Source organism: Ostrea edulis, chromosome 10 (assembly GCF_947568905.1).
Source record: "Ostrea edulis chromosome 10, xbOstEdul1.1, whole genome shotgun sequence".
Taxonomy (NCBI): Eukaryota; Metazoa; Mollusca; class Bivalvia; order Ostreida; family Ostreidae; genus Ostrea; species Ostrea edulis.
The window spans coordinates 17,194,800-17,219,186 of NC_079173.1; the positions used below are offsets into that span (position 1 = coordinate 17,194,800).

Consider the following 24,387-nt stretch of genomic DNA (forward strand, 5'->3'; position numbering starts at 1 on the left):
GGGGGGTCTGCTTCTCGGCCACTTAATTTTTGATTTCAGAAATCGTAAGATTAATATCTCTGTATAATTTAAGTATTCAGTATCACCGTGGACAATAGATTAGAAAACTTCAGAATATTTGATCTTTCATAAAAATATTTTTGAATGTATTTTTTCCTCAATTGTTAAAACGTTGGACACTGTAAAATAAAATGGAATTTATCTCCTATTTCTCCTTTATTACAAAATGTACATAGTCTTTCATTCTGGGGAATACCACACCATCTTCTTAGTTTTCAGAAATTTTAAATGTACACGTTCAATTATATCTAGATTTTCATAATTCCATATTTCACTTCCATAAAGTAAAACAGGTACGACCACTTTAACAAATAGATCAAGTTGACATTCTACAGATAAATTAAATTGTCTAATTTTTCGTACCACACCATACATACATGTAGATTTTTGCGCTTGTTCACGTGGGTGCTTTTTAGCTTTACAAAGTGTTCCGCTCCTTGTTAGTATAATCCCTAGATATAAAAATCATTCAGGGCATTTTGTAAACCCTTGGCAGACTCGGCCATAAAAACAGTGTCATCAGGATAAAATAAAATCAACATTTTCACGTACACCATTAAATTGCACACTCCATACTCTGTAATCCAACTAATATGTATTTTCCTTATAAAAAATTTCTAGGTCATCAATATGTATAAGGAAAATAAAAATGGAGATAAATTTTCTCCTTGTCTTACACCGACATTATATTCGAAGTACTCTGAAGAAGTGCCATTTATCTATACTAAATATTTAATACCAATATACATATTTCGGATATAGTTAAAACACTTTCCATTTATTCCATTCTTTATCATCTTACCCCAAAGGCCATTTCTCCAAACAATGTCGAAAGTCTGCTTAAAATTGATAAATGCACTAAAAAGTTTGTTTTCTTTTCAATAAAAAATCTGAAAGAAATTGCAGAGTCGCCGAAGGTCTGTTCGTATTATTTTTCTCACCATAATGATTCTTTAAAAAAATAAGGCTTTCGTTGGAAATAGAAGACATTTGGAGAAAGAATCATTATGGGGGAAATAATATGAATAACAATAGGGTAATTCATTCGAAATGGGAGACCTTACTTACAACAACAAAGAAACCCCTATGTATATAAAAGTTCCGAGATCATTTAGAAACTCATCACATACAAAATCGCGTTTCCGCTCATCCGCCACTGAGGTTTTTATTTCGGAAATAAATATCGTATAATTAATATCTTTTGTATTGATGAAGTATTCTATTTTAACTTTCAATGAAATTAAAATAAGTGAATACCGTTAGGGTAAGAAACAATCATTTATAATTGATCAATCTGTGTTAAAATTAGATATGAAGTACCGGCGTAAACGCTGATGTAGAAAACAATTAGCCTAATATGGAGCCTCATGTGTGCATGAAACAAAATAAAACTGTAACAATTCAGTGTATTATGTATTACACTGGTTTAGTATCACGGTAGTGCATGAAACAGGAGGTAAGATGCGGTAATCCAGGTCACTTCGAAAGTGTAATCCCCTTTTAGCTGAGCCACTCATCTGGAAAAGCAATTTAGATATGCATCTGAGGAATGTAATTTGCATAGATAGTGATGTAACTTTATCATTCTTTTGGAAAACATGGGTCAATTGCTGCATCAAAACCTGTTTGCCATTCTAAAAGAGAACCGCGCAATCCTTTATCACGAGTTTCAAGTCCTGTAGAAGGAGTTACAGTAAAAATTATGCTTATGAACCCCCATGTACACGTAGAACCCCCGAAGCCTTCTTGCGTCTATAAAATATACCCAATGAAGAACAAACGGAATTATAGAGGGGTCCCAGTGACAATGACATATGTAAATGGAATTAGCAACACATACCCGGAGACTCTGTTTAGAAGGTATGGACATTGATGTGTGATGGTATATACTAATAAAATTCTTATTAAGATACTGTCAAGGTTATTGTTCTTTAAATATGAGGGTGATGTTGTTGCTGAAAACAGTCTTCTTCGATACAGAGTTTTCTAGGAAACAATTAAGTGTGGACATATTTAGGTCTGCTCTGTATTCAAACAATTCAAACCACGAAATATAAACCAATTCTCCACAGCTGCTTGTAAACTCATTGTAGGGGGTAACGTCAACATTAGTCCGAATGACATCACCAGTCGAGTTCAGAATCTGGATTCCTAATGCCTGCGCTGTTTTATTGGACTGATCTTTTGTGAGATTACACATTGCGTTAATTCCTGCCGCGGAAAAAGAGCTGTTGCCAAAGTATCTAGTTTCTAGCACTGTTACCTCTGGTTCTGTCAATGGAGCTGAAAATAAAAACACTATTCATTAAAACAAAAATCTCGAAGTAACGAAAATACGACTAATCGTTTAAAAGGATTAACTATATAATTAATTTATCGTATGAATGTTTTGTCTTATGTTTCTGATCATTTTCGAGTAATCCTACATGTGGGTCTCATTATTGCTTTTATGAATATATATATTGGTTCTGTATAAACCAATTGCAACATGATATCAAGCTGACATTATCATAAAACTACTTGCCAATTATATCGAAGTCTCCGCTGGTGTTGAATGTATATCCATTCGTCATATTTACACTGCATATAAGGGTATATTGTCTCGAGGAACACCGATCAGAAGTGAAGTTCGTCAAATCAAAATTGACAATGGCTTTGATCGTAGATCCACTGATGTTAAATTCCGGTCTTAGAAGGCTGTCAGTGGTGAAAATAGTCACACTGCCATTACTCTGAATGACAGCAAGATCTTCGTTGCTCTCTTTAAATTTAAGAGACACAAACTCCCAGTCACCCTTTTTAATTTCAATCATACATGTCTGATTTGAGACTTGGCCTATTTCGCCATAAGCATGATCCATTTTAACCTCTGAAATACGAAAAATAAGTCATGAAATTTAATTTCCTTATCAAGCAGCAGTATATCTAATACGACACTTTGACACATGAAAACAAAAACAATCTCAGGGAGATGAGTATTGTATCAAAAGGTGGTATCGGGGAGAGAGGAATTAACCCTCATTGGTTATCTGTATGTTGTTTTAAGTTATATACGAATGTGTAGGCTTCGAAGTGCCAATAAATAGAGTGTATGTACCCAGTAGTAAAGTTTGTTTTAGCTCACCTGAGGCAAAGGCTCAAGTGAGCTTTACTGATCAAATTTTGTCCGTTGTCTGTCGGTGTCGTCGTCGTAAACTTTTAGCATTTTCATCTCCTCCAGAAACCCGGGGCCAATTTCAACCCAACTTGGCATAAAGAATCCTTGAGTTAAAGGAATTTTTGTTGAAATAAAAGGTCATGCCTCCTACAAAGGGGAGATGATCACAAAAATACAAAAAAGCGCGGGGTCATTAAATAAAAATTCTCCTCAGGAACCACTGAACCAGAAGACCTGAAATTAACATGAAAGCTTCCTGACAAAGTGGAGATTCAATTTTGTAAAAATCATGAACCCTGGGGTTAGGAATGGGCCACAATAGGGGATCAAAATTTTACATTCGAATGTATAGGGAACTAAACTTGGCACAAAACATCCTTAGATGAAATTTGTTAATATGAAAGGTCATATCCGTCTACAAGGGCATATGATAATTGATGAATTAGTAGTCAAGTCTGATATTTAAGTTTGATGATTAAAGAATTTTAATCTTTATTTTTGAAAGGTTTTTTTTTCTGAACCAAGCTGCTTATATAATGATAGTTTTGCTCAAGCAAGGAACTGCTGCTCAGAGGAGCGATGTTGCCCATGTGCCTCTTGTTTATCATGTCAACGTCTACCGTGACATGAGGCCTCCGCTTTTAAGTCATATCAGCAAGACCCGTGATTTCCACGTTAATGTCGGGCGCTTGATAAAGGAACAATCACTAGTTTTGTTAAACGTCTTACATGTAGGTTTGTCTCGGCGTCGGGATCGAGAATCGGACTCCGTCTTACATGTAGGTTTGTCTCGGCGTCGGGATCGAGAATCGGACTCCGTCTTACATGTAGGTTTGTCTCGACGTCGGGATCGAGAATCGGACTCCGTCTTACATGTAGGTTGGTCTCGGCGTCGGGATCGAGAATCGGACTCCGTCTTACATGTAGGTTTGTCTCGGCGTCGGGATCGAGAATCGGACTCCGTCTTACATGTAGGTTTGTCTCGGCGTCGGGATCGAGAATCGGACTCTTTCGGTTGTGAATTATCAATATTATTGGTTAAAAGTGGAAAAACTTTATTAATTTCCACTCAATATAGTTTAATTACATTAATAACCAAAGAAAATATATATGTTGCCACCTTTTTAAAGATGTCAAACATACAAAAACAGAAGTATACATTAGCATAAGAAAATCCACATTTTCGTTAAACGGAATAATAAAAATATATAAAAACTTGTTGAAATGACAAAACTTAAGTATGAACATTTAAAAAAAAATGCTAATTCATATATATTTATAGATTAATTGTGGAGATTAGGGAAACCAATGTATAATAGACATCCAGTAGAGGAAGTTTCAGTATAGGAGTTATTGCCCTTGACAACATTTTTCATGAATAATTGATTATCTATGAAAAATACAAACTTTTTCAGTATTAATAGTTTACCAGATTTTTCACTATATCCAGTGAATAAAATTCCTCAGAAAGATATATTTCTATCATGCGCAAAGTTTAATTTATTAAGATTTTTGCGAAAACCTATGACATCACATGAGGATCGATCAACCTTAAGCGCCGTAACTACGATCACTAGGCTATTACAACCAGTTCATTTTTATTGAATGTGACGAGATGAATCACAGCAAAATTTCAATTAAAAAAAATATAGCGTTTTGTACAATGCCAGTTCGTGGGGACTACTTAATCAGATCTATTGAAAACTTATACTATATTTGTAATATCATTACAACAGGTACTTTACATAATTGTCATGGAATACATGTGTATGGAAAATCTCCAACGTTTTGAATTAAATATGCGAAAATAAATATAGAAAATTTCATCTGATATTGTTCGTGTTAAGTGTGATATATGTCATACTAAATGAATTAGATTGAATTTTAAACCTGAATATGACTGGACAGCGGCAATAGTTGTAGTGGCGATGGTTTCTGGGGGATTTGTAGTGGTGATGGTTTCTGGGGGATTTGTAGTGGCGGTGGTTTCTAGGCTTTGAGTAGTTGCAGAATGTGTTGTAGTAGATGTCAGTTGTTCATCATCTATTGTTGTCATTGTTAGTGGTGAATCTGCTGTAGCGGTTGTAGTAACTGGAAAATCTGTTGTGGTTATATCTATTGGAGTGGTATTCTCCTCAGTTACTATTGCCACAGACGATTTAAAAAACCGTGGACTCCTCTCAGATGATAGATACTCCGCTTGATTTGTTCGTAATACGTTAAGATACAGTGTATCTATTTCAATGACTACTGTAAATGTTACAGCGACCGTTATGCTTGTTGAAGTTTTCAGACTCGCACTAATCTCTGTTCGCACTTTTGTCGTCTGCATGATGGCTTTTGTGTAATAAAACATCGTGAAATCCACTATAATACTCCCATTCCTGTTAACGAATAATCAAAATGCTATATTTAAAAGTTTACAAGGACATGTATTACAAGACGAAATGTCAAAATTGAAAACTGATTGAATTGAAACTGATTAAATTGTGTGTACAATGTAATGCAATGTTCCCACTATCACGTTCTGCGGCACGATTGAAACCATGGTCTTAATCGTGGAATAATCGTGTTGATCGTATGGAATCTTACCTAATCTTGACGTTAGTCGTGTTGATCGTAGAAAACAATTTTGACTGTCAACAAGTTTAATTTTCAGTCATTATAATCGCATCAGATCGTATTGCATCGTAACAAAGCGCAACATATCGCATTTAATCGTGCTCCCAAATCGTGATGATACCAGTCAAACTTTTACAAGGTAAACAGCAAACTTTGTTGCGATGTCCCACGATTTGTCACGATATATAAGCATACAGTAATGCTGCAAATGCCACGTTCTTAACCTCAACTTCCGCCATTTTCAGTGTGTGTGGGTTGTATAGATGTTTTGCACACTCTAACGCCATGCTAGGTCAAAAGGTCATAGGGGAAAAATATCTTACATCCGGGTCCTTTGTCAATGTGAAACAGCGAACGACGACGGCTGCTCACCAACATTTTACTGGTGAGACATAGTTTGTTTAAGCATGTAAGATGATAAAAATATACCATTCGTAAAAAATACACTTTAAAGTTACCACTAAGAGTTGCAGATTAGAATGTTTCATTCACATTTGTTTAATTTGAGCTGGTGAAGTATAGGTTGTTTATGTCTGCTCGCTACTTTCACTTGCAATGTTTTCTTTCGAATTGCAGTCATTAGCTCTCTAAAATTAACCCAATGAAGTAGTACATTGCATAGAGAAGTGATAACAGTTGAATAATTTTATTGACAATGTGTCTTTTTTCTTTTTAAAATGATAAAGTGGTTTGATTTATCGGCTTAACCCCTCCCCCTCTTCTCTCTCTCTCTCTCTCTTCTGTAGTATGCAGTAGCCTACTGAGTAGTAATTAAGTTTGAATCTATGAATTAAGTCACCCCTCACACAATTAAGGATTTTGAAGTTTGGATTGAATCATCGTCGCAAACCACGGGTTATTGTTTCATTATATTTCTCAAACTAGAATGAAACAATAACCCGTGGTTTGCGACGATGGGATTGAATTAAGTTTTACGAATTGTTTGGGTTTTTTTTAAGTGTCTATCAGCATGACTGTCGTGCGAATCATTTTAAATATTCGCACGACGGTCGCGCTTATATTAGAGCTCCTATCCGCACGATATTCTTTTCCCAATTATAATTTTTTTTATACTTGCCCATGAGACAGAGTTAGAGATATATTTAATTTGTATGATTTTAAATCTTATAAGCTTTTGACAATTAAAAAAAAAACGAGATATCTACACAATTATTTAATTTATCTCTAACTTTGACAAATGACCAGTTCAAAGTTCACTTTTAGGTATAACATATGTATGCCTATATATATTAAAGCTAGAAACTTTATTGCAAATAATAAGGATACTAATTATAAACCAGGCAATTTAGGTTCACCACCCAATACCCAACTGTTAGTCAATCCATTTTCAGCAGTCTGATTTAAACAACCGCCTTCTCTTTGCGAGTATAAGGAGAAAGGGGTGTATAAGACAAGTGTAAGTAAAAGGAGGGGGGGGGGCTATTTGACGATTCTAAGAAAGGAGGGTTTGTATTAGACGAATGTAAGGAGATGGAGGTGTATTTGACGAGTGTAATGAGAGAAGGGGGTTGGAAAAGCCCTGAATTATTCCTGACTTTCACTAACTATGTAGACTACAAGTGATTTTCAAAATTTGTCGTCGTGCCTATAATCTCGCCCCTGTTTTTGTAAAAAAAATTTCCTTTTAAAAATATTATCTGTATAGATCGTAGTAGTTGTCAATATTTATATTATATAGCCCCCCCCCCCCGGGGGGGGGGGGGGGGGGTAAGGGACGCTATAATGTGCCTGGATAATACTGCCGTGATTTGTTGCAATGCATTATAATCTATTTTCTTTGTAAAATTACCATTAATAATGAATCCCCACTCCCCTAAAAACATCACAATACAATGAGTCCAGTAGTCGGTAGAGGGGTATTATCGAAATTTAAAATTTTTGTGCAATTCAGAATTAAAGATCTTTTAGTGCAAAAATGATTGTTTATTATGAAATGGAATCTTCCAAACATGGGTATGAAAAGCAATTTTAGTGCCAATAAATAGTTTCTCATAGAAATTCTAGAAAGGAACTTTTCCATAAAAGATATGCTAAAATAAACCTTTGGTCCTCTTTACCTATTATGTAAACAAATTGTATCATAATATAAGAGATAAATCATTAAAAACTTTGGGGGAAAAAAGCAATACATCGTTGATTTGTCAAAAGGCTGCGTCCATGATTACGTCGTTTTTTCCCCTATGACCTCTGACACGCATATATAATTAGGTAATTAAATATGGCGGCACCGAGTGTGCAAAACATCTATTGTTCACTTTCTAGATGTTGAAACAGATGATGCCAATGGTCAGTCGGGCTGAGTCCAATTGTATCTCAAACGGTAATCATATCACGATCGCAATCGTATGTCATCGCAACATAGCGCATCGGTTCGGTTCGTGATTAGCGTATCGTAACGTATACGCACGTATCTTCACGTGATCGTCCTAAATCAGGAACCCGGATCGTGATAATCGTATGAGATCGAGGTCCAATGGTGAACTTGATCGGGTCAATCTTATCAGAACGTACGTGATCGTATCTGAACAGGTGTTCAGATCGTGTCGCCTGAAATTTATTTATGGTGACCTTACTGCATCAAATGTATAAGAACGTATTAACTCGCATCACCTCGTATCAAAACCTGAAATTCCAGAAAACTTCCGCGATCAGCTACAAATAGCCATTCGCGGCGTTCGTAGTCGATCGCACGACAGTTGGAACCAGGCATTATCGTGTGGGCATTGGCATTTTTACATCTCCCTCTATCTCTCTACTGTATATATATATATATATATATATATATATATATATATATATATATATATATGATGAATTAATAATTGATTATCAACTGTTGATTTCTATTAGATAATAATTACACTTACCTAATATTTGTAACTATACATCCTTTGTAAGCTTCTGTATGCTGTCCTTGATTGTTCTTCATCTGTTTTAATTAGAGTGTAATTTCTGTACATATTACTAAAGTTCATAATGATAATGCTACTTTTATTTTTCATCCACACGTCTTTAAATATCATTACTAAAAGGTGATTTTTATAATATCGCTAGCAAAAATACTACGGATAACCAATCATGACAAATCAAAGTAACATTTGAAGCTTTTGATATAGTTAATTAAAAGTATCTAAGTGTTTCCATAGAAATAATAATATCGAAATGTGTTTTTTATAATAGTTAACTAACATATCTTTATTCAGTTTTTTTTGTATACAATACATTTTTGCTGTTTTATAGTTTTCATTTCACGAAATATGACATGTACGTGACCTTCCAACTAGACAAAAACTATAATTGGCCTTATAAAAACCCTCTAATTTAGCTTTACAGAAAGTGTATACTTAATCTTATATAAAAGTTATATAGTACAAAGCCTTAAAAAACCTATACTTAGACATATAAAAAGCCTATACTTAGCCTTGTTCCGTGGGAATCCGGGTTAGAATAGGTCCCCAGAACCCCTTGCTTGTCGTAAGAGGCGACTAAATGGGGCGGTCCTTCGGACGAGACCGCAAAAACCGAGATCCCGTGTCACAGCTGGTATGGTACGATAAAGATCCACCCCCTGCTCAATGGCCATAAGCGCCGAGCATAGGCCTAAATTTTGCAGCCCTTCACCGGAAGTGGTGACGTCTCAATGTGAGTGAAATATTCACGAGATGGGACGTTAAACAGTATTCAATCAATCATGTAATTAGCCTTAATAAAAGTATATACTTAGCCTTTGTCTAGAGGTAGAGCGTTTGCCCCGCATGTTTAAGGTCGGGGTTCAAATCCCAGCCGCGTCAGACCTAAATCGTTAAAACAGGTAGTGACAGTTCCATCACCAAACGCTCGGCATCAGGTGTGAATGTCACGGATCATCGGAGATGATCTTAAAAACGGATGTCCCATGCCACAGTAGGCGTGGCACGCTATAGAACCATCAATGGCCGTAAGCGCCAAGCATAGGACTAAATTTGAAGCCCTTCACCGGTCTTGGTGACGTCTCCATGTGGGTGAAAAATCCTCGAGAGCAACGTTAAACAAGATATGTAAGTAGTATAACGCGCCACGATGGGTGGTTCAACTGAGTGCAGTTTTGAGTGCGGGGCGATGGGTGGTTTAACTGAGTGCAGTTTTGAGTGCAGTTTGGAGTGCGGTATTCACATGAGTGTAGGGGTCAGCAGGTGGCCAGCAGGCCACCTGGCGCGGTCAAGCTGGGTAGGTGGGGAAATCTGAGGAGATAGCGTGTGAACGTTTTGATATTCCTTTTGTATGGATATTCCTTTTTGTATTCCCTTTGTTAAATTTCAAATAAAGAATTGAATTAAAGAAGAACAATGGTTGAAAGTTTACACATTTATTAAATGAACAATTAAAAGTTTACACAAACACAAATCAACAATTTACATGTTATGTCTGCTCGGCAGAACAGGGTTGACTCGGTCAACAACAGCAGAAATTAAACAACGTGTTATCTGCCATTTTAGGAACTACTTTTATTATTGTGTATTCATGCGCATGTCAATACTAATATAAGAACCAACGCATTATTCCGGAATATAGTTCATAACATTCCTTCCCACCAAATATGATAGTCCATGGGGAAAAGTCCATATGCTAAAAGTTCATTTTAAGGATTGAATTGTTCTAATGATAATTCACTGTTCATCGCTAGAATGACAAAATTATATTTTCTTCTTTCAGTAACAATAACAAGCTTTCAATCAATTAACTTGAACACATAATCTGAACAAAATACACTTTGTCACGGTGCAACATAATTGCTAACATGAATACTAAAAAAAAAACAACAAAGAAAAAGAGACCTTTCTGGCCCCAAATAGATTGCAAGGGGATTATTATGCCCCTGAAACACTGCAACCATAAACAGAATCACTTACACGATACAAAGTCTTTGTAACGACTTGGCGGACCAGCTGTGCGCCTTGGATTTCTTCTCGGTTCCGAACGTTAATCAGTTTGCTGAATCTGAGGTGGAGTACTGACCTCTTGACTAGGCGGTTGACTATCCTGACTAGACAGACGGATATCTTGACTTCACGAATCAAGCTGTGAGTCCTGCCTGGGAATAGCACCGGATTGCTGATTTACAGAGATATCATTTGTAATAGGTGTATCTGATGCACTGACGTTGGCCGCGAACTCCTGAATCTGATCAATGTGTCGTCTCCACGTTTGACATGGTGCCACTTCTACACGATATGTGACTGGGCCTGTTTGTTCACTGATAGTTCCGGATACCCAGTTTGATTTAGCGTTTTTACGGTAGTCTCTTACTATCACCCCCCTTCCTGGTTCGAACGCACGTAGTGGACTTCCTCTTTTGTTAGCCATGTCAAATTGCTTACTCTTGACATCTCGCTCAGTGTTCGGTTTCACCAAATCCAGTCTAGATGATAAAGTACGTCCAAGAAATAGTTTTGCAGGAGACTCTCCCGTGGTTGCATGTGAAGCATTTCTGTATGCTAAAAGAAAATTTGCCAATTTGGTTTGTAAAGATCCGCTGTCCTTTTTACTTGCTTTCATGGCTGACTTAAAAGATTGGACAAACCGCTCAGGTAGTCCATTGGAACTTGGGTGGTAAGGAGCGGAGGTCACATGTTTTATGCCATTGGCTTTGGTAAATTTCTGAAAGTCAGCAGATGTAAATTGTGGCCCATTGTCACTCACTAAGACTTTCGGCACTCCATTTCTAGAGAATATGCATCGCAACACATCAATAGTAAGATCTGATGTCGTTTCGCGCATTTGGATCACTTCCGGCCACTTTGAATGGGCGTCAACTGCTATAAAAAAAACATTGAGTTCAAAAATGGCCCGGCAAAGTCAATATGAACACGCTCCCATGGGCTAGTGGGCCACTCCCATGGGTGAACTTGGGCGGATGGTGGTGAACGTTTAAATTCGCTACATCCTGCACATGATTTTGAAATATTTTCAATGTCCTGGTCGATGCCTGGCCACCACACCAAACTCCTGGCCAAGGCCTTCATTTTTGCTATCCCAATATGCCCTACATGCAGATCGTTCAGAACATGGCTTCTCAATTTCAGTGGAATTATCACACGCATACCCCATAGAAGACATCCGTTGTGCACAGTTAATTCATCTCTGCGGCTGAAGTACGGATACAGGTCCTTGTCCTCTGATTTAATGTATGTGATCCACCCATTCATGACAGACTCGTAGACATGCGATAAAACTGTGTCGCGTCCAGTTTTCTGTTTTATTTTGGCGCTCGTAATTGGTAACTGTTCAATTTGCGACATGTACATTATGTCAACACTAGTGTCTTCGGAAGTTTCACATTCGGATAATGGCAGTCGCGATAAACTGTCTGCATTTCCATGCGTTTTAGTATTTTTGTACATGATTTCATAATCATATCCTGATAGAAATAAAGCATATCTTTGCATGCGTGCAGCTGAAGTTGTCGAAATTGCCTTTTCTGGATGAAAAATAGACACTAACGGCTTGTGATCTGTGAGTAACGTAAAATGTTTCCCGTATAAATAGGTATTGAAACGCTTTACACCCCACACTATACCCAAGGCTTCGCGGTCAATCTGTGAATAGTTTTTCTCTGCAGCCGATAGTGATCGTGAGGCATACGCAATAGGCCTTTCTGACCCATCATCCATCACATGTGATAAGACGCATCCTATGTCGTATGGCGAAGCATCACAAGCTAATCGTACTGGCTGATCGGGATTGTAGTGTGTCAGAACTTCTTCGGATGTTTTCATTCGTTTAATATCCAAGAAGGCTCTATCACATTTAGGGGTCCACTCCCATTTCTTCTCCTTTGACAACAGCTGATGTAACGGATATAATGTGCTAGACAGATTTGGCAGAAATCTGGCATAATAGTTCACAATTCCCAGGAATGAACGCAACTCCGATACATTTGTCGGCTTTGGAGCATTGATAACTGCATCGATTTTTGCCTGTGTTTTGTGCAATCCTTCACTGTCGATTTCATGTCCACAATATGAAACACGCTCCCTGAAAAACTCACACTTATCTAAGTTTACTCGCAAATTGTAGTCATCCAGTCTCTGCAGTACTGCTTCCAAATTTTGTAAGTGTTCTTCTTCACTCGTTCCTGTGATGATCATGTCATCCATTATACATTTTACCCCGGCCAGCCCTTGTAACACAGTATCGATTGTGCGCTGCCAAATGGCTGGCGCTGAGGCCACACCAAATACTAATCTGTTGTATCTGTACAATCCCTTTTCGGTATTGATAGTCAATAATTTTCTGGATTCGTCATCTACAGTCATTTGTAAGTACGAATGGCGTAAATCTAACTTGGTAAATCGTTGACCTTTGGACAATGCCGCAAAAATTTCCTCAATCCTTGGGAGCGGATATTGGTCAATTTCAAGGACAGGGTTCACAGTCACTTTGAAGTCACCACAAATCCGAACACTACCGTCCGATTTTATGACTGGTACGATAGGTGTAGCCCATTCACTGTAATCTATCTTTGTAATGACGCCACTGTCGACTAACTTGTTCAGTTCCTTTTCAACTTTTTGTTTCAACGAATACGCCACGGGACGTGCTTTGCAAAACTTGGGTTGTGCACTTTCCTTCAGTTTCAATGACGCTTTGATTCCTTTAACGGTTCCCATGTCATCCTTGAAAATCTGTCCATGTTTTCCCAAGATCTCAGATAACTTATGTTTTGTCCCTTTGGAACATGTGCCTGAAACTTTACTTGTTGCAACTGACAAAGATTTGATAGAAGGCCAATCCAAGGTAATGTGAGCTAGCCATTCTCGGCCAAATAGCGATGGCCCATCTTTTTGAACAACATATAGGTTAAGTTCCTTCCTTTGATTTCCGTATGTAACTGGTACACGTGCTACACCTTTGGGTTTTAACACCTCCTCTGTGTATGTACGTAAACGCAAATGTGTCTTTTTTAGACTGTCAACTTTGTCAGGAAAATGTTCACGAAATTTCCTTTGTGACATAACGGATACTGCAGCTCCAGTTTCCAACTCCATCCGGATTTTCCTGTTATGAATGATAGGCTCCAAAATAATGGCATTCAGATGTGTATTGTCCAAGGAATTCACATGCAAAGTGGCTACGAGACTCTCGTTAAAGTCATCGCTGTAATCACTATTATCGGCTTCTAGACTGTTGACAGCTCTATTTCTGCACACTTTCTTGCAATGGCCAATTTTTTTTGCATTTGTAGCATTGTTCATCTTTAAAGTAACAGTCCTTAGGGTGATGACGCGTACTATGACACCGAAAGCATTTCAGCCCCTTCGACTTTTCTTGTGTCACACCACGTCCTTGATCTTTCGGATGAGATGTGCCCTGCTTAGGTCCTCCGGATCCCTTACGTTTCACATTAATCTTGTTAACACCTAGGCCTACATGCTTAGCTTGCAATTCGGTGGCATCACGTGACGCTGTCTCCATAGCTTGTGATATCTGTACCGCTATTTCCAACATGAGATCTTTCTCCGCTAATAATTTGTTTTGTATGGCCTCACTGCGAAGTCCACAGACTAGGCGATCACGAATCGACTCACTCAAGTTTTGTTTAAAGTCACAATGTTCTGATAATTTGCGCAATTGTGCGAGGTAATCACGTATACTCTCTCCCTCACGTTGATCCCTCTTGTAAAATCTGAATCTCTCAGATATAACTACGGGTTTAGGGTTCAAGTGGTCACTGAGTGTTTTAATGAGTTCAGCATCCTCACATTAACTGGGCTTTTTAGGCGCCGTCAAGCCTCTCAAGAGCTGATAGGTTGGGCCTCCCACCAAACTCAATAGCGCGGGAACTTTCTTCTCGACTTTGACCTCGTTGCACAGAAAATACTGTTCCAGTCTTTCACTATATGAATCCCACGTTTCCACATGGCTATCATATACCTCGATTCGTCCGATAACTGATTTGGCCATCCTCGTCGCCAATATGTTATGTCTGCTCGGCAGAACAGGGTTGACTCGGTCAACAACAGCAGAAATTAAACAACGTGGTATCTGCCATTTTAGGAACTACTTTTATTATTGTGTATTCATGCGCATGTCAATACTAATATAAGAACCAACGCATTATTCCGGAATTACATATTCAAATTATAGTTCATAACATTACACACAATTTACTGTCCCCGTCAAGCGCAGAAGAGCTAGTATAAAAGTATTGCATCATGACTAGAAAAGAGATAGCCGCCAGGTTTCGTTTTCATTTCTCGGAATGAGCTCAGCTATTCGGTAGTTCTATAAAACTTGCAAAGAGTTTATGCATATTTTCACTATATTGTGTGGTTTGAGTCATATCTGTCTGCATTAGGCTTTTATTTTGTATTGAATCTTATGTGGTTGATTTTTTTTTTTGAACGTCCCACTCGAGAACGTTTCACTCATAAGGAGACGTCATTACTGCCTGTGAAGGACTGCAAATTTTGGGCCCATGCTCAGCGCTTACGGCCTTTGAGCAGGGAGGGATCTTTATCGTGCCACACCTGCTGTGACACGGGACCTAGGTTTTTGCGATCTCATCCGAAAGACAGCCCCATTTAGTCGCCTCTTACGACAAAAAAGGGGTACTGAGGACCTATTCTAACCCGGAGCCTACATATTTCTACGTTATGTATTTTAAAATAATTCATTTTTACTCTAAAAGTACTTTGGATATAAACTCTATTACGGATATAACAGAACGGTTTTATAGTTATAACAACAACTAAATAGGCCCATACATCTCTGTGCAGTTCGCACCCTAAGAGATCACAACGAAAAAGTACGTCACGACGTACATCTTACATTTCATGTCTATATATGTTGTCGTTATTGATTGCCGTTATCAAGTGATAAGCCGTATACGTGAAAAATTGTCTTGTCAAATGCTGGTCAAATAACAAATATTATTTCAAATCAATCAACATTTTTATATATGGTTTGCGCGAAGGTCATAATTCATATTGTGACCTTGAAATTGCCCCTCTATTTTCTCCTGATCCCGATCATCACTACGTTGTAAGAAAATATAATTTACATAATTATTGCGAGCAGAGTGTAAAGGGGTAACGATATACGGTGTATGGTGGTGTATATATTCATACACCTGTTACAGAAGGAATAGTTAGAACAAAAAGGAATATCCATACAAAAGGAATACAAAAGCAATATCAAAACGTTCACACGATATTTTCTCAGATTTCCCCACCTACCCAGCTTGACCGGGCCTGCTGGCCACCTGCCCAGCTTGACCGCGCCACCTGCCCAGCTTGACCGCGCCAGGTGGCCTGCTGGTCACTTGTTGACCCTACATTCATGTGAATACCGCCACTCCAAACTGCACTCAGGTGAACCATCCATCGCCCCGCACTCAAAACTGCACTCAGTTGAACCACCCATCGAGGCGCGTTATACTACTTTTGTACAATGAATGAATCAACCTTAGTCTTGAAAAATCTATCCTTAGCCTTGTACATGTTTACGTAAAAGCCTATACTTAACCTTGTAAAAAAAAAAGCACTGTTTATACTTATCCTAATAAAAAGCCTATACTTTGTCTTGCAAGAAACCCATACTTAGCCTTCTAAAAAAAAATACTCAGGTTTCCATAAAATCTATACTTAGATTTCTAAACAGCCTATACTTAACCATGTAAAAATCCATACATAGCCTTGTAAAAGTCTATGCTTAGCCTTGTAAAAAGCCTAAAGTTAGCATACTTAGCCTTGTAAAAATATATGTTTAGCCTTGTAAAAACCCTATACTTTGGCTTCTTAAAAACCTACACTTATCCTTGTAAAGAGTTTACACTTGTAAAAACAACTGTTGCAAAATATGAAGGTATGTTTATATCATGGATTAGATAACAAAACGCGAAGCATAGGCTAATTTCTTTCACAATCACCAATTACTCATCGACCCACGGTCGGTCACTCTTTTTTACCTCCCGTGGGACAAAACGCCAATAATTTCGCATAACTCATTTTAATGCATCCCATGGGGATCCGGGTTAGAATAGGTTCTTAGTACCCCTTGCCTGTCGAAAGAGGCGACTAAATGGGGCGGTTCTTCGGATGGGACCGCAAAAACCGAGGTCCCGTGTCACAGTAGGTGTGGCACGATAAAGACCCCTTTCTGTTCAAAGGGTGTAAGCGCCGATTTTGCAGCCCTTCACCGGCAATGGTCATGTCTCCATATGAGTGAAATATTCTCGATCGGGACGTTAAACAATATACAATCAATCAATCATTGTAATGCATGACCTAACGTGACCTAACTAGGACCAATGGGAATCGCCGTAAGTATTCCCGAAACTCTAAGCGTCAGCAGTAATGGCCGCGCCCATGAAGTTGTACGTGTGTCTTATTGTGTTACCTGTACTATCAACGATCGGGGTTACAGGGCTCTGTCGTCAAAAACTTCACTTGTTTGTTTGATATTCGTAGGATTGGTTAACTATATATCGTTAACCGAATGGTGACTGTATTATCTGCCTTAATACTATCCATCTCATTGCGATCCAGCCTCACCCTCCAACACCTCCCAAATGCACCAACGTAGTGAAGTTGAAGTGTGTTGTAGTAACATACATATGCTCCGTATGGGACGTATGGGTTGTCCCATGGTTTAAAAATAAATAAATATAAATAAATAAGGACCATCGTGTACCAACACGTCTAATGACTGTGGTACTGTCTTTTGATGGCCGGACACATACATGTGGTCATATGTCATAAATCATAATCAAATAAAGAAGTAACTTATAAATGATTAATAAAAATGATAAAGAAAATTTAATATAATAATTTTTATTTGATTTGATTTATTTAATAATTATAATAACAATAATTTATGTTTAATATATTAATTTTTTTATAAATAACAGAATATTTAATATTTATTTGGATTTGGATTTTAATAGAAGGTAATAATTAGTAATAATTAGTAATATTAGTAACAGGTAATAGTAATAGGGATGTACATGTAGGTATGTATATACATGTGAAATAACTAAAATATATACAGAAAAGAATTAGGGTAGGGTCGCCAAGAAAATTTTGATAATAGAGTGCTACTAGTTATTAGTTATTAATTATAAATTTTGCCATACAACAATTTTGAGATCGTCATTAGGCAAGAATTTTGAGGTCGTCATCAGGTGCTACACCTCATACCCTGTACCATGTTTCTGTAGCTAGATCCAGCTTATAGCACGACATGGCTCCATAATTCTTATTCGATAGTATGTATTATGTGTATAAAACTGAAGATGCATAATGTAATAATTGCTGAGTTAGTAATGATGTTAAAATTGTATGACAGATAAAATATTAACCATAAGAAGTGGTATACTTAATTACAAAACATATAGATTTAATTAATTAATGAAAATACAGAGTAGATGCAAAATCACAAATCGCATACATCCAACAAGCTTACATATATTAAATATAATAGTCTGCAACAACAAAACACCAATATATAAATGTCCGAGGTTTAGTTATAGAATTTATCACGTACAAAATCGGTTAATAGGTGGTGTCTATGGCTTATGGTCTGGTGTCCGTCGAAGCGTAACGATTAGGGTTTAATAGGTAATTTGTGGATTAGGAGTACACAATGACTAACCAGACCAGTGTCTTACGTTCCATTGTCCAATGATGAGGCAGTTCTCAATTTGGGAAAAACAAATTATTCGGGGGGGGGGGGTCTGCTTCTCGGCCACTTAATTTTTGATTTCAGAAATCGTAAGATTAATATCTCTGTATAATTTAAGTATTCAGTATCACCGTGGACAATAGATTAGAAAACTTCAGAATATTTGATCTTTCATAAAAATATTTTTGAATGTATTTTTTCCTCAATTGTTAAAACGTTGGACACTGTAAAATAAAATGGAATTTATCTCCTATTTCTCCTTTATTACAAAATGTACATAGTCTTTCATTCTGGGGAATACCACACCATCTTCTTAGTTTTCAGAAATTTTAAATGTACACGTTCAATTATATCTAGATTTTCATAATTCCATATTTCACTTCCATAAAGTAAAACAGGTACAACCACTTTAACAAATAGATCAAGTTGACATTCTACAGATAAATTAAATTGTCTAATTTTTCGTACCACACCATACATACATGTAGATTTTTGCGCTTGTTCACGTGGGTGCTTTTTAGCTTTACAAAGTGTTCCGCTCCTTGTTAGTATAATCCCTAGATATAAAAATCATTCAGGGCATTTTGTAAACCCTTGGCAGACTCGGCCATAAAAACAGTGTCATCAGGATAAAATAAAATCAACATTTTCACGTACACCATGAAATTGCACACTCCATACTCTGTAATCCAACTAATATGTATTTTCCTTATAAAAATTTTCTAGGTCATCAATATATATAAGGAAAATAAAAATGGAGATAAATTTTCTCCTTGTCTTACACCGACATTATATTCGAAGTAATCTGAAGAAATGCCATTTATCTATACTAAATATTTAATACCAATATACATATTTCGGATATAGTTAAAACACTTTCCATTTATTCCATTCTTTATCTTACCCCAAAGGCCATTTCTCCAAACAGTGTCGAAAGCCTGCTTAAAGTTGATAAATGCACTAAAAAGTTTGTTTTCTTTTCAATAAAAAATCTGAAAGAAATTGCAGAGTCGCTGAAGGTCTGTTCGTATTATTTTTCTCACCATAATGATTCTTTAAAAAAATAAGGCTTTCGTTGGAAATAGAAGACATTTGGAGAAAGAATCATTATGGGGGAAATAATATGAATAACAATAGGGTAATTCATTCGAAACGGGAGACCTTATTTACAACAACAAAGAAACCCCTATGTATATAAAAGTTCCGAGATCATTTAGAAACTCATCACATACAATATCGCGTTTCCGTTCATCCGCCACTGAGGTTTTTATTTCGGAAATAAATATCGTATAATTAATATCTTTTGCATTGATGAAGTATTCTATTTTAACTTTCAATGAAATTAAAATAAGTGAATACCGTTAGGGTAAGAAACAATCATTTATAATTGATCAATCTGTGTTAAAATTAGATATGAAGTACCGGCGTAAACGTTGATGTAGAAAACAATTAGCCTAATATGGAGCCTCATGTGCGCATGAAAAAAAAATAAAACTGTAACAAGTCAGTGTATTATGTATTACACTGGTTTAGTATCACGGTAGTACATGAATCAGGAGGTAAGATGCGGTAATCCAGGTCACTTAGAAAGTGTAACCCCCTTTTAGCTGAGCCACTCATCTGGAAAAGCAATTTAGATATGCATCTGAGGAATGTAATTTGCATAGATAGTGATGTAACTTTATCATTCTTTTGGAAAACATGGGTCAATTGCTGCATCAAAACCTGTTTGCCATTCTACAAGAGAACCGCGCAATCCTTTATCACGAGTTTCAAGTCCTGTAGAAGGAGTTACAGTAAAAACCATGCTTATGAACCCCCATGTACACGTAGAACCCCCGAAGCCTTCTTGCGTCTATAAAATATACCCAATGAAGAACAAACGGAATTATAGAGGGGTCCCACTGACAATGACAGATATGTAAATGGAATTAGCAACACATACCCGGAGACTCTGTTTAGAAGGTATGGACATTGATGTGTGATGGTATATGCTAATAAAGTTCTTATTAAGATACTGTCAAGGTTACTGTTCTTTAAATATGAGGGTGATGTTGTTGCTGAAAACAGTCTTCTTCGATACAGAGTTTTGTAGGAAACAATTAAGTGTGGACATATTTAGGTCTGCTCTGTATTCAAACAATTCAAACCACGAAATATAAACCAATTCTCCACAGCTGCTTGTAAACTCATTGTAGGGGGTAACGTCAACAATAGTCCGAATGACATCACCAGTCGAGTTCAGAATCTGGATTCCTAATGCCTGCGCTGTTTTATTGGACTGATCTTTTGTGAGATTACACATTGCGTTAATCCCTGCCGCGGAAAAAGAGCTGTTGCCAAAGTATCTAGTTTCTAGCACTGTTACCTCTGGTTCTGTCAATGGAGCTGAAAATAGAAACATTATTCGTTAAAAAAAACCTCTCGAAGTAACGAAAATACGACTAATTGTTTAAAAGGATTAACTATATAATTAATTTATCGTATGAATGTTTTGTCTTATGTTTCTGATCATTTTCGAGTAATCCTACATGTGGGTCTCATTATTGCTTTTATGAATATATATATTGGTTCTCTATAAACCAATTGCAACATGATAACAAGCTGACATTATCATAAAACTACTTGCCAATTATATCGAAGTCTCCGCTGGTGTTGAATGTATATCCATTCGTCATATCTACACTGCATATAAGGGTATATTGTCTCGAGGAACACCGATCAGAAGTGAAGTTCGTCAAATCAAAATTGACAATGGCTTTGATCGTAGATCCACTGATGTTAAATTCCGGTCTTAGAAGGCTGTCAGTGGTGAAAATAGTCACACTGCCATTACTCTGAATGACAGCAAGATCTTCGTTGCTCTCTTTAAATTTAAGAGACACAAACTCCCAGTCACCCTTTTTAATTTCAATCATACATGTCTGATTTGAGACTTGGCCTATTTCGCCATAAGCATGATCCATTTTAACCTCTGAAATACGAAAAATAAGTCATGAAATTTAATTTCCTTATCAAGTAGCAGTATATCTAATACGACACTTTGACACATGAAAAAAAAAAAACAACCTCAGGGAGATGAGTATTGTATCAAAAGGTGGTATCGGGGAGAGAGGAATTAACCCTCATTGGTTATTTGTATGTTGTTTTAAGTTATATACGAATGTGTAGGCTTCGAAGTGCCAATAAACAGAGTTTATGTACCCAGTAGTAAAGTTTGTTTTAGCTCACCTGAGGCAAAGGCTCAAGTGAGCTTTACTGATCAAATTTTGTCCGTTGTCTGTCAGTGTCGTCGTCGTAAACTTTTAGCATTTTCATCTTCTCCAGAAACCCGGGGCCAATTTCAACCCAACTTGGCATAAAGAATCCTTGAGTAAAGGGAATTTTTGTTGAAATAAAAGGTCATGCCTCCTACAAAGGGGAGATGATCACAAAAATACAAAAAAGCGCGGGGTCATTAAAAAAAAAATTCTCCTCAGGAACCACTGAGCCAGAAGACCTGAAATTAACATGAAAGCTTCCTGACAAAGTGGAGATTCAATTTTGTAAAAATCATGAACCCTGGGGTTAGGAATGGGCCACAATAGGGGATCAAAATTTTACATGCGAATGTATAGGGAACTAAACTTGGCACAAAACATCCTTAGATGAAATTTGTTAATATGAAAGGTCATATCCGTCTACAAGGGCATATGATAATTGATGAATTAGTAGTCAAGTCTGATAATTAAGTTTGATAATTAAAGAATTTTAATCTTTATTTGTGAAAGGTTTTTTTCTGAACCAAGCTGCTTACATAATGATAGTTTTGCTCAAGCAAGGAACTGCTGCTCAGAGGAACGATGTGTCCCATGTGCCTCTTGTTTATCATGTCAACGTCTACCGTGACATGAGGCCTCCGCTTTTAAGTCATATCAGCAAGACCCGTGATTTCCACGTTAATGTCGGGCGCTTGATAAAGGAACAATCACTACTTTTGTTAAACATCTTACATGTAGGTTTGTCTCGGCGTCGGGATCGAGAATCGGACTCCGTCTTACATGTAGGTTTGTCTCGGCGTCGGGATCGAGAATCGGACTCCGTCTTACATGTAGGTTGGTCTCGGCGTCGGGATCGAGAATCGGACTCTTTCGGTAGTGAATTATCAATATTATTGGTTAAAAGTGGAAAAACTTTATTAATTTCCACTCAATATAGTTTAATCACATTAATAACCAAAGAAAATATATATGTTGCCACCTTTATAAAGATGTCAAACATACAAAAACAGAAGTATACATTAGCATAAGAAAATCCACATTTTCGTTAAACGGAATAATAAAAATATATAAAAACTTGTTGAAATGACAAATCTTAAGTATGAACATTTAAAAAAAAATGCTAATTCATATATATTTATAGATTAATTGTGGAGATTAGGGAAACCAATGTATAATAGACATCCAGTAGAGGAAGTTTCAGTATAGGAGTTATTGCCCTTGACAACATTTTTCATGAATAATTGATTATCTATGAAAAATACAAACTTTTTCAGTATTAATAGTTTACCAGATTTTTCACTATATCCAGTGAATAAAATTCTTCAGAAAGATATATTTCTATCATGCGCAAAGTTTAATTTATTAAGATTTTTGCGAAAACCTATGACATCACATGAGGATCGATCAACCTTAAGCGCCGTAACTACGATCACTAGGCTATTACAACCAGTTCATTTTTATTGAATGTGACGAGATGAATCACAGCAAAATTTCAATTAAAAAAAATATAGCGTTTTGTACAATGCCAGTTCGTGGGGACTACCTAATCAGATCTATTGAAAACTTATACTATATTTGTAATATCATTACAACAGGTACTTTACATAATTGTCATGGAATACATGTGTATGGAAAATCTCCAACGATTTGAATTAAATATGCGAAAATAAATATAGAAAATTTCATCTGATATTGTTCGTGTTAAGTGTGATATATGTCATACTAAATGAATTAGATTGAATTTTAAACCTGAATATGACTGGACAGCGGCAATAGTTGTAGTGGCGATGGTTTCTGGGGGATTTGTAGTGGTGATGGTTTCTGGGGGATTTGTAGTGGCGGTGGTTTCTAGGCTTTGAGTAGTTGCAGAATGTGTTGTAGTAGATGTCAGTTGTTCATCATCTATTGTTGTCATTGTTAGTGGTGAATCTGCTGTAGCGGTTGTAGTAACTGGAAAATCTGTTGTGGTTATATCTATTGGAGTGGTATTCTCCTCAGTTACTATTGCCACAGACGATTTAAAAAACCGTGGACTCCTCTCAGATGATAGATACTCCGCTTGATTTGTTCGTAATACGTTAAGATACAGTGTATCTATTTCAATGACTACTGTAAATGTTACAGCGACCGTTATGCTTGTTGAAGTTTTCAGACTCGCACTAATCTCTGTTCGCACTTTTGTCGTCTGCATGATGGCTTTTGTGTAGTAAAACATCGTGAAATCCACTATAATACTCCCATTCCTGTTAACGAATAATCAAAATGCTATATTTAAAAGTTTACAAGGACATGTATTACAAGACGAAATGTCAAAATTGAAAACTGATTGAATTGAAACTGATTAAATTGTGTGTACAATGTAATGCAATGTTCCCACTATCACGTTCTGCGGCACGATTGAAACCATGGTCTTAATCGTGGAATAATCGTGTTGATCGTATGGAATCTTACCTAATCTTGACGTTAGTCGTGTTGATCGTAGAAAACAATTTTGACTGTCAACAAGTTTAATTTTCAGTCATTATAATCGCATCAGATCGTATTGCATCGTAACAAAGCGCAACATATCGCATTTAATCGTGCTCCCAAATCGTGATGATACCA

General features: G+C 36.9%; 4 protein-coding genes across 5 annotated transcripts in view; all 4 read right to left on the reverse strand.

The window, feature by feature from the left end:
• LOC130046665 (uncharacterized) lies at positions 1 to 8,778 on the reverse strand. Its single transcript, XM_056152130.1, has 4 exons — positions 8,728 to 8,778; positions 5,108 to 5,601; positions 2,585 to 2,929; positions 1 to 2,343 (listed from the first exon to the last, which is right to left on the reverse strand). The coding sequence occupies exons 2-4, from the start codon at positions 5,571 to 5,573 to the stop codon at positions 1,982 to 1,984; spliced, it is 1,173 nt and encodes a 390-aa protein (XP_056008105.1). The 5' UTR covers positions 5,574 to 5,601; positions 8,728 to 8,778; the 3' UTR covers positions 1 to 1,981.
• A 2,128-nt stretch (positions 8,779 to 10,906) lies between these two features.
• Positions 10,907 to 11,617, reverse strand: LOC130051118 (uncharacterized protein K02A2.6-like). Its single transcript, XM_056152480.1, has one exon. The coding sequence runs from the start codon at positions 11,615 to 11,617 to the stop codon at positions 10,907 to 10,909; it is 711 nt and encodes a 236-aa protein (XP_056008455.1).
• A 38-nt stretch (positions 11,618 to 11,655) lies between these two features.
• On the reverse strand, positions 11,656 to 14,094 carry LOC130051119 (uncharacterized protein K02A2.6-like). Its single transcript, XM_056152481.1, has one exon. The coding sequence runs from the start codon at positions 14,092 to 14,094 to the stop codon at positions 11,656 to 11,658; it is 2,439 nt and encodes an 812-aa protein (XP_056008456.1).
• A 5,103-nt stretch (positions 14,095 to 19,197) lies between these two features.
• Positions 19,198 to 24,387, reverse strand: part of LOC125665159 (uncharacterized) — a 31,216-nt gene continuing 26,026 nt past the window's right edge. Inside the window, exons 7-9 of one of the 2 annotated variants that reach the window (XM_048897765.2) lie at positions 23,533 to 24,026; positions 21,153 to 21,497; positions 19,198 to 20,911 (exon numbers count right to left, since the gene is read on the reverse strand). In XM_048897765.2, coding sequence (XP_048753722.2) covers positions 20,550 to 20,911; positions 21,153 to 21,497; positions 23,533 to 24,026 — 1,201 coding nt within the window. In that variant the 3' untranslated portion in view covers positions 19,198 to 20,549. The remainder of the gene's footprint in view (positions 20,912 to 21,152; positions 21,498 to 23,532; positions 24,027 to 24,387) is intronic. The other variant, XM_048897763.2, reaches the window with a different exon arrangement.